This window comes from Xenopus tropicalis, chromosome 2, assembly GCF_000004195.4.
Source record: "Xenopus tropicalis strain Nigerian chromosome 2, UCB_Xtro_10.0, whole genome shotgun sequence".
NCBI lineage: Eukaryota > Metazoa > Chordata > Amphibia > Anura > Pipidae > Xenopus > Xenopus tropicalis.
In genome coordinates, this window is record NC_030678.2 from 91,363,614 (window position 1) to 91,377,565 (window position 13,952).

At 36.2% G+C, this 13,952-nt stretch overlaps 1 protein-coding gene across 2 annotated transcripts in view; it reads left to right on the forward strand.

Annotated features, from left to right (window-relative positions):
* The window catches only part of vmp1 (vacuole membrane protein 1), a 109,843-nt gene that overhangs the window by 28,579 nt on the left and 67,312 nt on the right, over positions 1-13,952 (forward strand). For both annotated transcript variants that reach the window (XM_031895884.1, NM_001007876.1), the window contains 1 exon segment: positions 9,199-9,366. In XM_031895884.1, the coding sequence (XP_031751744.1) occupies positions 9,199-9,366 (168 nt within the window).

Below are 13,952 nucleotides of genomic sequence, written 5' to 3' on the forward strand. Positions count from 1 at the left end.
CACACCAGTATTACCAGTGCAGAGCAACAGTACATTATATGTTAGAAACTTATATACATATTCAGTTTTTGGTGTTACTGTCCCTTTAATAGTCCATGATTTCTCCACTTCTATTGCCCTTTAGAGAAATAACCTTTGAGTGTCTTTTACTTTTTTTAATATTGCACCAGTGCATTGTGTTGCACTTTATTATCAATGAATATTAGAAAAAATGATAATTTACAAACAATTTGCAAACACTACTAGCTGTTTGCTCCTGATAAACCCTACTTTTCATTAAGGTTTCTTTATCCAATTTGTACCTGATAAGACTAAACAAAGCTAATTTACCATTGAAAAACCAATGGTCTTACTTTATACTGGTTGCGGTTCACTCTTTCAATATCATTTTAAGTACTGCACTATATATATGTTGCCTTATGGTACCTCTTTAGCACCGTTTCCTTTGTAGTCATGCTTCACCCTTACTCTGAAATGCAAATGTTAGAAGCCACCTACTCCTTACATTCACCTTCACCCTTCCACATTTACTGCACATGAGACAGGCAGTCACACGAGCAATCAAGAGGGACAGTGAGAAATAAAAAAAAAATACATGGTAGTTTGAATTCCTTTTGCAGTTTACTTCTACTTTCAGCTATTTCATCTTAACTTTAAAAATATAAATCATTTTGTCTCTTCACGATGCTGTACAAAACTAACCCAGAGGATCACAAATCGTGTTAAACCCTTCAGCTGCCCATTTCTGACCTTTGATCATTCTTCCTTTTGATGCTTCCCACTTACCTGAAATTAGACACCCATGATATACAGTGCTGTACAGGACTGGCAACCACTATACCTAACTTATGAGCCTAGCAGAGAAAACTAGCCACAAGGTGTAAAGGTCAACAGTTGTTAAATATTTCTTCTAAATGTAGAAGTGTTTACTCTTCTGAACTAAAAAAAAAAAAAAATTATCTTTTTCCTGTGGCTGGAACACTGTATGTTGTTCTAGCCTTGGAATTCCCAAGTTAGATTATTTTAATTCTGGAACTGTATTTCTGGTGTAAGCTAGTAAAATAAGAATAAAGTTTTTTTTTCTGTGTTATCCCTCAGTTTCCTGCTTTTAGTTACTTCTCATCCTAAATCTCATCCCAAATTACCTTTGTCTCAAGGAGACAATATTGACATTCTCCTAAATCTCACTCAGCCTTTAGGCTGCCTCTCCAACCCATTGCTTTGAACAATTGAAATAAAAATGCAGCGCAGCATGCTGGAGATTGCAGGTGCCATCTTCTCTCCCTTCCAAACCTCTTTGTGTCTCTTTGCAAACATGGAGCCTGTAGGAGCATGTGCAGTTGGAGCTACCGTGTTTCCCCGAAAATAAGACACTGTCTTCTATTTTTTTAAGCTCCAAAATATGCACTAGGTCTTATTTTCAGGGTATGCCTTATTTTTCCATGAAGAAGAAAACAGTACACATTTATTCCATCGTTTGGGCGAGATTTATCGCCCATCCCTAGGTGGGTGTCTAATTTCGGGGGGTGCCTTATTTTCCGAGGGGGGTGAAAAATCGGGGGGGGGGGGTGCCTTACTTTCGGAGAATGTACTATTTTCGAGGAAACCGGGTAGTGCGGATTCCACTTAACTCTGCATACTCCTGCAGGCTCAGTGTCAGCAAAGCTGCATTTTATATTTCAATTGTTGAAATAGGGGCACTTTTCTGTGACATTGACAGTGAGGGGGCGATGGAGGGCATTTGAGTGGGACTTTTCTACCGGGAGGGGGAGGAGTTTAGTTCTTCTTTAAAGGGTTCTTTTGCTTTCACCACTTATATGTGTCCCTAATATCCATATGTGCAGGTAATTGTGAGATGTTTTGCTTGTACACAGCCATTTCAGTGTTTTATCTTACAAAACTCTGTATGAGAACTGTGTGATTGAACTTCTTTACAGTTCCTATGGGCTGTTTTAATCTTTACTTCTTCTTCTTCCTTTTTTCAATATCTACATTGCAGTGTGCCTTTTCTAGGACTTATTTCTCTCACAGTCATGTTTTGCAGCCATAAACCATCAAAGGAAAAAAACATAAATAAATAAATAAAGATTTATTCTTGCCAGAGTTAAACCAATGCCTTATTTAATTTTTTTACAGTTTACCATTAAATTATAGAGAGAACACTGTATGTTAGTTGTCTGCTATATAACGTATTTTATCAACCAACTTCCTAGCTAATTTGTAATGTGTATGTAATTTGTATTAAAAAAAAATGGTGGAAGGATAACATAATGGCAGTAATGAGTGTTTCGGGAAGCTGGTTTATTTGTACAAACCTTAGTAATACAACTTACTGTTTTACTTAAGTTTTCTGGCCAACACAGACTACAGCTAGCTTGGCTTATACCAGTCATCTCCCAATGACCATTCATTCCCAGGATCCGTTTATAAATCACTTTGGAATTTGTGGCAAATCACATTCCAGTCAAACCGCAGGCTCCATATGGTCTACAGTCAAAGTGTGGCAAGTAAATGTTTCACAGGTGAATCAGCATGGGAACCAATATGTAGTCTCTTTGTTTCTACTTGCCTTCTCCATGTGTGGAATATCATATTGGTTTATTGATGACACATGACCAGAATAATCTATTGATGTTCTGTCTGCATGTAAGCTCTCAAAACAAGGGTTTACATAGCCCTGGGTGTTGGCGAGCACAGTTGTTTTAATTTTGCAATCAAAAAGGCTGTACTGCTTGTTAAACAGTTTAATATTGCATGAGTCAGAAAGTTATTGCATATTAGTTTAGAATTCTGTTTAAGAAGGAGGTTCTGTAAGGCAATCTCTGGGACATTTGACTTTCAATAAGGCATGGATTGCTTACATTGCATTTTGTGCTATGACTGCATTTTCAGGTGAGCGGTTATGGGTAGGATACAATGAGATACTGAATAATCAAAACTTTTTAGCTGTGGACTGCCATTATTAAGAATAGCGATGTGATTTGGTTACAAGCATTTAATTAATTGTAGGCAAAGCCAGTCCCCAAGGAAAGAGTTTGAGGTCACACCAGCCTTTCTAATTTATAACGTTTCTTGTTTTTTCTTTTATATTTTTTGCATATGACTTGGAGGTGTGGACTGATTATACATAGTTTTCCATTATAAGTGTTTGTTTTTGGAGCTAATAAAACTTCTTATGACAGAGGACATACTCAAAAACCCCGAACTCCTTCTGCAAGGTTTGGTTATAGCATGAGAAGAGAGTAACTATAATTTTAGCATTCATGGTTTCCTGTACAAGGCAATTATGTTTAGAAAAAGTGTTTTTGTAGAAGAAGTATTGCTTTATTTTAGTATGTTTGGTTATAAATTTGAGTAAAATTTGTTCCGTCAACTAAATACCAATATTTGTAAAATCTGAGAGCTTAATCACTGCATGTGTTGTGTTCTATTAGTTTATCTTCTGTATGTAATAACAGTTTGAACTTTCATTAACTAAGAATGTCCAGTGTATCTGCTTAACTGGCCTATAAACCTCACACATCGCCAGTTGTGACTGGTTGGTAGTTTTGAGCAATGAAATGGAATCCAACCAGTCAACCAGATATAGTAGTAGTAAACGTATGTGCGCGTTTCTTACGTCAACACAGTACAATTATGCATTTTCCATGCCATTTAATAATGTTGCATTAAAAAATCATTATGGGCTCCTTTTTGCTTCTATTTGATTCTGTAATATTTCACATATAACAGCTCAAATGGTAGACCAGATGGTCTTTGGAATATCACAAGTGTTACATTCATATTCCTAAAATGACTCTGCATCTTATGTCTGACCACCTTGCAGTTTTGTAAAAACTTTATCAGTAAGGTCTAGAGATGGTGTTAAAACAAATTCTATCCTCCCTTGCAAATCTGTTTCCTAAGAACATCCTTCATCTATCTTTGTATCAGAATAAGTGTGCATTTGGCCAGTGTTTTCTATATAAACTTTGGCAAGTGTCACTGAGGATAGACTCTGGGGAGATAAAGTTGGGGCTTTTTAAAATAGGAACTTTTAGCAGAAGCAGATGTCCAAACCATATCATACACACCCTGCCAAAACCATAGAATGGAGTTGTGCTGACTTCATTCTGGACAGCTGGTTAAAGTTGTTGAAAATCAAGCACATGATGCGCTGAATCTTTAGTGGGTTTTGTGTGTGTGTGTGTGTTTTTGAGAAGGCTGTTTAGCACAAAAATATAGCTATTCCATTTTGTTGCCTTTTTTACTGTAAAATGAAATAAAGGAGGCTTTGTGGTTTTTCCGTAACTTTAACCACTTTTTCCATTGCAATCCTATCTCATTATTAGTTATAGGAATATATGACATGCCCTTTGTTATGGTGGTCAGGTGGTCTAGTAGAATTATGCAGCTGTTTTTTTCTGAAAGAAATTACACTGTTGTGTTTCCATCACATATTTTTGCACTGTAAGACTTTTAGTCTTATGACTTGCTGTTTTAATACTCTGTTTTCTCTGGCTTCCGTACAGCTGGAATAATAGAAACAATGACCTATTACTGGAAGTAATGCTGGTGGATGTGAAAAAGCACACAAAGAACTCCCAGCTACAGAATAAACTAACCTTGCAAGGTTGCTAAAACTTTACATTTTACATCTCCTTATTTACATCACCTTATTTTTGCACTATTTGTTTTATTACCATTTTATAAAAGTAACATTTCTACTGTACCTTTTATATTCCAATAATTATCATAATTAGTTTATCTGTATTTTGCCATCAAATAAGTGTTCCCTAAATACCCAGAATATTTATTTTGCATGCCATTCTCCTTGGAAACAATTTGAGGATATAGCAATAATGTTTCCTTTGTATAAAATATATCTGTATAAACACACATACATATTCTTAGTAATATTTGTTTGGGTGTATTTTCTTTCATACAGGAGATACCATAAACAATGTAGAGATATGGTGCTAATGTTTGATATCCAAACATACTAGCACCATTTTTTGGTAGAATGCATCACCAAATGCATATGCAATGAATAGTGAGAACTTATATATAAAATCTGCACAAATGGTTCCTGTTTTATAATATTTACCATAAATGTAATGTGCCATATACTTTATTTTATATATTGGCATCTAAACCCTTTTGTTGTCTTTTGTTACTCTCAGGTTAATGCATATTACAGTAGAACCCCCATTTTGTGATTTTCCACTTTACATAAAACCAAGTAAATAAAAAAAATCCCACAATACAAGACCAAGACAAGGAGCATGCTCAATACATATGATTTCTAGGCGCACAAGCAGAAAATTTGTTTTGAGAGCACACTTGGTCTATTGCGAGCAGTATTGCTCCCATAAATTAACCCCACTATTCCCACCCTCTGTAGAACATCAACCAACAGAAGCTGTTTAAAGCGGTTGCTATGGTGAGGCGTTCACTGGAACAGAGACCGCGATTTGAATGAAAAACCTATTCAATCTAGATTAGCGCTGCTCGGTGTCCTTGCCCCCCCTTCTCTCCAACCTAATTGGGTTTAGCGGGCATGGAGATAATCCTGCATGTGCAGGTTAGCAATGTCGTCCATAATAATGATATATGCACAGTTAAGATGGAACACTGGGCTTCTTTTTCAGTTCTGCACAAAATTGCACCTGGGCAGGAATCTTTAGCAACTAGTCAGAGCTTTTTTTGCACCCAGCTGTAGGTAGCAAAAAATCTGATTGGTTGCCATGGGTAACTGCCCAGATGCAAATATGTCCAATGTTTATAAATGCATCTAATTGAGCAGGGCTGGTATGCATCAGGCAAGTTTTGTTAAAGGGTTTCACTTATTTTCTTAAAGAATAAAGGAACAGTTAAAAGTCTGTTACATTGTAACAGGATTGACGAACTGTGTTCAAAGCGCTCACTGTTTCTGCTAAGGGCGAGGGTAGATGAAGCGTTAATCCGCTTCTCTCAGCCCTACGCTTTTCTGCGGGGCTGAGAGAAGCAGATCCGCTTTTGTATACCGCTCTGTGTGCCTGCACTTAAACCTTTGGCAACAGCCCGAGTGTGCGCACAGAGGATTAGTGCTTAGTCTATCCTTGCCCTAACTTTGCTTCCCTTCTCTCTAAATGCTCCTGTCTTTAAAGGCACTCTGTAACTCTCTTCCATACCCCCATGGCTTGGGTACAGTTCAGTAGTCTCACACTGCATGCATACTCCTTTTACCTCCTGTCACTGATGTTGCGTTGGGTTAATTAGAAGCGCATGTTCAATGACTGTAACATGCCAAAGAAAGATTAGAAGGACAATTTATATTCCACCAAACAATGTCAAGTAAGCTTTCATTCTCCTTTTAATTGTCTACTTATGGGCCTGGCCCATAGACCTCCCTGGACCCTGAAAAAAACATAGCTTGTTTACATTTATTGTGTAAGTTGTCTTAAGTGATGTAGGGGAATAGAGTTAAAGACTTTGATGACACAGTGAAGTGAAGAGTAATTGTTAAAAGGCACAATTAAGGCCTTATTAATAATTAATATCAGCTATTTAGTTAATATTATTGCATATAGAATGGGTAATGTAATTAGTGGTCTTATGTTTGCAGCTTGTCTAGTAACCCATAGCAACCATTCCGCAGGTAGCATTGAAAACCAACATCTGATTTGTAGCTGTGGGTTACTAGGTGTGGGCAAATAAAAACTTAGATTGCATGCCCCCCACTGAATCACTACATTTTTCCAATGTATGTAAGCCTGAACACACGTGACTCTGTTCTATACAAATATATTTTTAAACCTGCTGTTTGCAGTTTACATATTTTCTAAAGAGTCTTGGTTGTTTTTGTATCCAAAATACTGTTTAACTTTTTGCCAAATTTCTAAAATATTTCTCTTGGTCTGAACCCCATCTGTTAAATCTCTGCTTTGCTGAATTAGATTTTTTGCCATGGATTTCAGCATGAACCTAATGAATTCGGATAAAATATGCTTTATCCCCTAAGCTACTCCCATTGTTTATATGTTTCATCTGGTTTTAATGTTTCCCTTGCCCTTCTGAGTTTTTATGTGAATAATTGTATCTTCCATCAATAGACGCATGATTTTGCCTCAAACATCTGCTTGTGTGTTTGTAGTACAGGTATAGGATCCGTTATCCAAAAACCTGTTATCCATAAGGCCATCTCTTATGGACTCCTTTTTAATTAAATAATTCAAATTTTAAAAAAATAATTTCCTTTTTCTCTTGTATTAATAAAACAGTGCCTTGTAATGAATTCTAACTAACATATAATCAATACTTATTGAAGACAATATAATCCTATTAGGTTTATTTAATTCAAATACAAAAAAAATTCCAACTGGACATGTTAAACAGTATATAAACCAATTAGTATATATGGCCCAGGTGCACAAACCTCAAAAAACCCTCAGCTCACAGGAAAACTTTAAACCAAAATATCTCCAAAACGAAAACAAGGCTGGCACTAAAGGAAGCTGGACCAAAATATAGAGGTGCAGTTAAAACATATTTGTTTTATTTAATGTAAAAACATCTCAACCATAGGTAGCCTGACCCATTTAATGCCAGAAAGGGGCACTTAATCATTGGCTCTTGTTTTGGAGAGATGTGGCTTTATTTCATGTTTAATTAATAGACTTATTAATAAAGTATGGTATCCTAATTATTTTTTATTTCTTTATTAGCCACTGTATACATTGTTGCAAGGAACAGACTGCCCACAGCCTCCATGTTACTGTAAAAATATGTGGAAACTTTGGCCAGCACTTCATTTATTATTTGCAGGCTCTTGCAATTTACAACAATCACCTTAGCCAGGAGCACATTGTTAAATACAGTAGGTGCTGTTTAAGTTATTATTTGAAATTAAGAAGGCATTCTATTTCTCTGCTTGTTCTTCATCCACTTGCAAGACCTGAAGGACTACTTTATAGAATGTGTTTTACATATTTATATTAATGGTTATATCATACTCTAGCTGGACCATGATGCAGATCAGATACTACTGCTCACAGTCTTCATCCACTAATTCAGTATTATGGATTACAGTTAGCAGTGATTTTAACTAGCCTAAAAATAAAATATAAAAGTAGTCGCTGTTTCAGTTTAAAATTGCTTATAAACCGGTATAAATCATATTGTGTTTTGCATAAAAAAGTTGAAGTCTTTGTAACAGCACGCCATAGAGATAAAACAGGCCACACAAAGTTTGTGTGTAAGAAGGCTGATATGTTAAGTTCTTTTCCATTAATTTGTATTTGTTAGTAAATGTCTGATTCATACAGTCACTGGGGGGGAATTTTTGTCTGGCTTCAGGAGATCTTTTGAAGTGGTAAATCTGCCTTTAATGATAGATTGCATAGAGTGTCTATTTGGTATTGAAGTTCGTAAGGGTTATTGGCAGGAGGCTATGTGGGTATTAAGATTTTGTATTATATGGTTATCTTATTGCTTGAATAAATAAAGTGCTGTCTCAATTCCATCCAGTTCATTCAGATATTTCAGTTTTAATTGAACAAAAGAGAAGCAAGTGGATAGATCTAGCTTCTTTTGGGCAACATGTAATTAGGAAAATATGAAGTTATGAAATGAAACTAAAATTTACAAGATAGCAAGTGTGAGAGTGTTAAGACTCATGATTGGGAACATCAGAAACTTATTTATGAGGACACAATGGCAAAGAGCGTTTTATCATACATCATACAGTTCTGTTGCAATCTTTATGTTACTTATTTATAATCAAGGAATGTGCAATGAATATACTCAGCATTAAACACCTTGTTCACATTTATTTTAAAAAATTAGTTCTTTCATACTCATTGTCTTTTTAATTACAGTTTTAGGAAATCAAATATTTTTATTACAATTGTATCATTAATTATATATGTATATAAGTGATAAAAAATTGTTGTGCACACAGTAACTGCGACGGGCCTGCTTTACCGTTATCTGTCTGAAAACCAGTAAATATCTCTTGGGCATGTTTGAAAATCCTCTTGGGTCAAGAACTGAATTGGCTTATTGAGATAAGATCATTTGGCCTCGGAGCCCAACAATCAGATCAACCCAATAGCGCCCACTCAAGGTGGCCATATCATGGATAGATCCCTTTGCCTTGGCAGGCAGTCAACTATTTGCTTTCATTGTTTTACCTGCAGCTGGCAAAGCATGACTACATAGTTCTTGTTCTTTTTGCAGGGTCCGCATATCGCCTCTGTGACCATTGCTGCTTATGAATGTAACTCAGTAAATTTCCCAGAGCCACCTTATCCTGATGAAATTATATGTCCAGATGAAGAAGGCACAGAAGGAGCCATTTCCCTTTGGACAATAATATCAAAAGTGAGGCTGGAAGCATGTATGTGGGTAAGTAAACCTAATTCTGTTGAAGGTTGTTTTCCAGTTAGGATGCTAAGTTAAAGGAATACTACCATGGTAAAACATGGGTTTTTTTTGGTTTTTTTCCAAAAAACATAAGTTAATAGAGCTTCTCCAGCAGAATCCTGCATTGAAATCCATTTTTCAAAAACGCAAAAAAAAAAAAAAGATTTTTTTTTTATATTTAAATTTGAAATTTTACGTGGAGCTAGACATATTTTTTATTTCCCAGGGTGTCACAGCTATGTGACCTGTACTCTAATAAACTTCAGTCACACTTTACTGCTGAGCTGCAAGTTGGAGTGATATCACCCCACTCCCAGCAGCCGATCAGCAGAACAATGGGAAGGAAGCAACTAGCAAGATAGCAGTAGATATCAGAATAGCACTTAATAGTAAGAAATCAAAGTCCAGCTTGCGACTTGAAGTAGGAGAAACAATGGGTTACCTGAAAGCAGTTCTAAAGTGTAGCACTGGCTCCTTCTGAAATCTCAGACTCAAAGCTCAGGCCCAATGCATTGAGATGGCTGCCTACACACCAACATTACAGCAAAAAAAACCAAAAAACATTTGTTTGTTCAAGAATTAAATTTTAAATGGTAGAGTGAATTATTTGCTATGCAAACAGTGTAGTTTAGAAATAAATGTATACCATAAAATCATGACAGTATCCCTTTAAAATAACCATCATGTGGTGATGATGGCTATGGTTTATCATACTTAATTATATAGATGCAATTATAAATGCTTGTAACTATCATAGAATAATGTATATAATCTTTGGATTTTGTTTCGCAAGCATATACACTGAGATTTCTGTTGCATGCGCAGTTGGAGCTAGTCCAGAATTATCTCTAACTGTGCATGCGTTAAGTAAGTAACGCTTCCGTCAGTGAAGGGAAAGACGAGGATCCAAAGATCCGTAAGATGGCACTTAGCTGCGCTACTCTGCATTTATAGGCCATCTTTCCTAAGAGGGGCAGTTTTCTATCTAATAGACTCTATGGGGAGGGAGTAGGGAGTGAGCAGGTTATGGGGATTTTGCCTTTGGGGAGTTAGTTTTCCTTTAGAATAAGGTATGACAGTGACAGCCAATGTAGAATATGAATATTTATCATGGCACACTTATTGCTATGTTTTGAATTTGGTGTAAAGGTACTATCTTGGGACATTTCTGAAAACTGGTGCTTAGCTTGATAAATAATCTTGTATGAAAGCTAGACTATTATTTTATGGCATTGGTCATTTTAATGCAAAAAAAGTATTTTCTTCAGTTTTTTCTCTTTTATTTTTCTATTCTGCTATTTTATTTTTTGCTATTTTTTGGTTTCCCATATTTTTTATGTTAGCATTTTTTTCTTCAAATTGTTCTCCTTCTTTTGTTTTTTGGCCTTTCCCTTTGTCAGCTAGTGTCATGTTCTCCCTTTTTTGTTCTCTCCCTTTTGGTAACTATGGGCCTGAGGCATTGTATTATTTTATTCCCCAGTTAACCAAATCACAAGATATGCACCACTATGGTGTAAACCACAAGTACACCATCTCCAGTGTATTCCAAACCTACAATAGTGGGCCAAACACAGAATTACAATTTTTTTCAGATATAATGTAAAATGGAAGTTCTATAGGCCAGAGACTTCCTTCCTACTATGTCACCTATCTTATGGCACGTAATATTTGTATATTTATACTTAATGTTTATCATAATGTTATCTTCCCTGTGTGCCCTGTGTATACTTTTCTATATTGTAAAATTGTACAGCACTGTGTATCCTAGTAGCTCTTTATAAATAAAGTTATACATACATATGTACATACATAACACTGAATAGGTTCAGTATCTAAAAAACTAAATACAGTGTTATTTTGCTTTCAACAGCTTAGACATATGAAGATTAAGTTTCAAGGCTTTGCTCAGTACATACCCAGGTGCATAGAGGATTTATAACACTGCCCACTAAACCTCTCCTTGTTTCTACTCTCAATTCTCATTGGCAAATGATAACCCATTATCTGGGCTTACTTTAGGGCTGTGGCAGACGGGGAGATTAGTCGCCCCTGCAACAAATCTCCCTTGTCGGGGGCGACTAATCTCCCCGATATGCCATCCCACCGTCTTGAATGTAAATTGCCAGTGGGATGGCATATCTGGCGTCGTGATTTCCCGAAATTTCCTGGAGATGACCAAATAAACCATGCCCAAATGTGACAGATCAAATTTTTATTCCCATATATACAACATATGTACAATATAGTGGATAATAAACATATAACTCTATAAGCATGACACCAATATAGTAACATGATGAAATTGTGTAGAGCACTTTATATCAGTTATAGTTCTTAATGTGGCCAGGCATTAGCTCTGTATGGATTAAATCATGTAGTCCCAGCAGTAATTCTATAAATGCAGATCCAGAGATATATAATCCAAATGCTATCATGTGATCATACAAATAGCTGTAACTCATTGTGCATCTTAGTACAAGGGGGCCCATCTCCTTAGGCATTCACCCTGCTCTTAAACGAGGTGTTTGTTGATTTTATTCAATTTGGTCAATATTGCTTCTTCTTGCAGGTTCTCTTTTGCTTTGAGCTCATTAGCATTATTATAAAAAAAAAAAGAAATACAGAATCTGGCACTGACACAACAACTCACATTTTAACACAGACCTTTCTTACATCCTTAACATTTATAGTGGTAAAGAATATTGGAGCAAAACACTACATTTTATTTACAAGATTGTTTTGTTAACATGCTACTGGATCCTTTTCCTTTAACTAAGATAAAAACAGCATAGAAAGTTAGCAAGATTCCCATTACTAATTACAATCCACTTCTTGTGAGGAACCTTAAACCTTTTTTTTAGCATTTGTTCTTCCCCCAACCCTTCCCTTTTAATAGTTATATCTATTCCTGGACTGGTGCATGCCTACTGTGAATCAACTGCACAGGCAATACATTACACACCGTTCTACATCATAGGTGCAGATGTGAAAAACTACCAATGAGTTTCCTTTATGGAGTAGACTGGGAGAAGTAATTTAGTCTGGATTGGGCTTCTGTACCTGGGTAGTCGTATAAATTAATTTCACCAATACTAATTAATGTGTCCATATGGACATAGTCTGAAGAAGCTGTTGCAGATAGATATTGATATCCAGATCCTACGGAACGTCCTGCAGGATAATAAGTCTCATAGGAGGGCAAAAGTGGCCACACATGAACGTCCAAAAAGCTGTGATTTCTCAGCAAGTCTCTCCATTTAGATTTGGCGGCTGTTGCATTTATGGCTAGATGAGAAACTAAATTGGACCCTTGGTCAGCATAATTTTTTTTAATGTTTACTAATCAGTTTTAGTGGGATTGCTTCCCAGGTGGATTGGTAAAGCAGGCAAGCATGTGCAGACATTTATGCAACTTATTCAGGGAATCGATTTAATGGCGTGGAAAATCTCTGGGAATTATATTTCTGATAAATTCTAATTTGCCAGACTGGTTTATTTTTAATAGCATCCGTCATCCAGTTCAAATGTATTAGACATTTTTTGGTTATGTTTGTCCTTGCGTGGGCTCTGTGTTTTTACATCAACTAAGCCAGTAAATGTTGAAGTGAAGAACATACTTGGTCAAGTTTCCACTGTTTGTGAATGAGTAATTTCTTTTACTTTTGTGGCTTTTTCAATATTTTTTTCACTTTTTTACCCTGAAGTTGCTTATTAGATTTAAAAAATGTTTTTATTCTGTAAGCAGCTTGTTTTGGACTTAACTCTTAAAACTGAAAGGACCATTACCTTATTATTATAGTGATCAAAAAGTGTACTGATCCCTTCCAGTTCAGTGTGCTTGGCCAATATGATATAATTATTCCTTAGCTTCATCCTGGATGATGTCAGTTGCTTGTCTGACTTCCCACCCCACCTCCCTGGGTGCTGTGCTTCACCCCACAGGTATGTTCAGCTCCAACATCTTGGCTTGTCAATTCCAGAATTAATACTGCCAAGATCGAAGTTCCAAAGGACTGAAAATTTCTGTTCAATTCTGGTTTAAAAAGGGGCCAGAAGGAAAAGAATGGGAAGAAAAATTTAGGCAAAAAAAAGTTGCAAACATTTTGCAACCAGAGACGCTAACCAAAATCCAGGTGTGTATTGACCATGCCTGCTCTACCCCCAGCCATGTCTCTGTTCTCTGTTCTGACACATCTATGTATTTTATTGGTGGAAAGATGTGAAGATTCGGGTGCAAATTACTGTAGGGGACCAGGTGATGGGGAAGAGGCTGAATTGAGATTCAAAATAGGACATGCTATTTCAGTGAGTCCTGAACAACCTCATCAGGCCCAATAAATAGTTTCTATGAATTGCATTTTATAGTAGCCTCTCTGGCATTTGCCATAATTTATGGATTGCCAGGGTGACTCATAAAAAATGCAGATGAGTTGACTGTGTATCTAATGGCTTCTTTTTTTCCTCTCATATTTCCTTAACTCAAAGCACACAAAATAAAAACAGATAGGAAAAATTGGCACCATATTAAGAGTTTGATATCTGTAGTGGTATAAAAAGTTCAAAGTAGT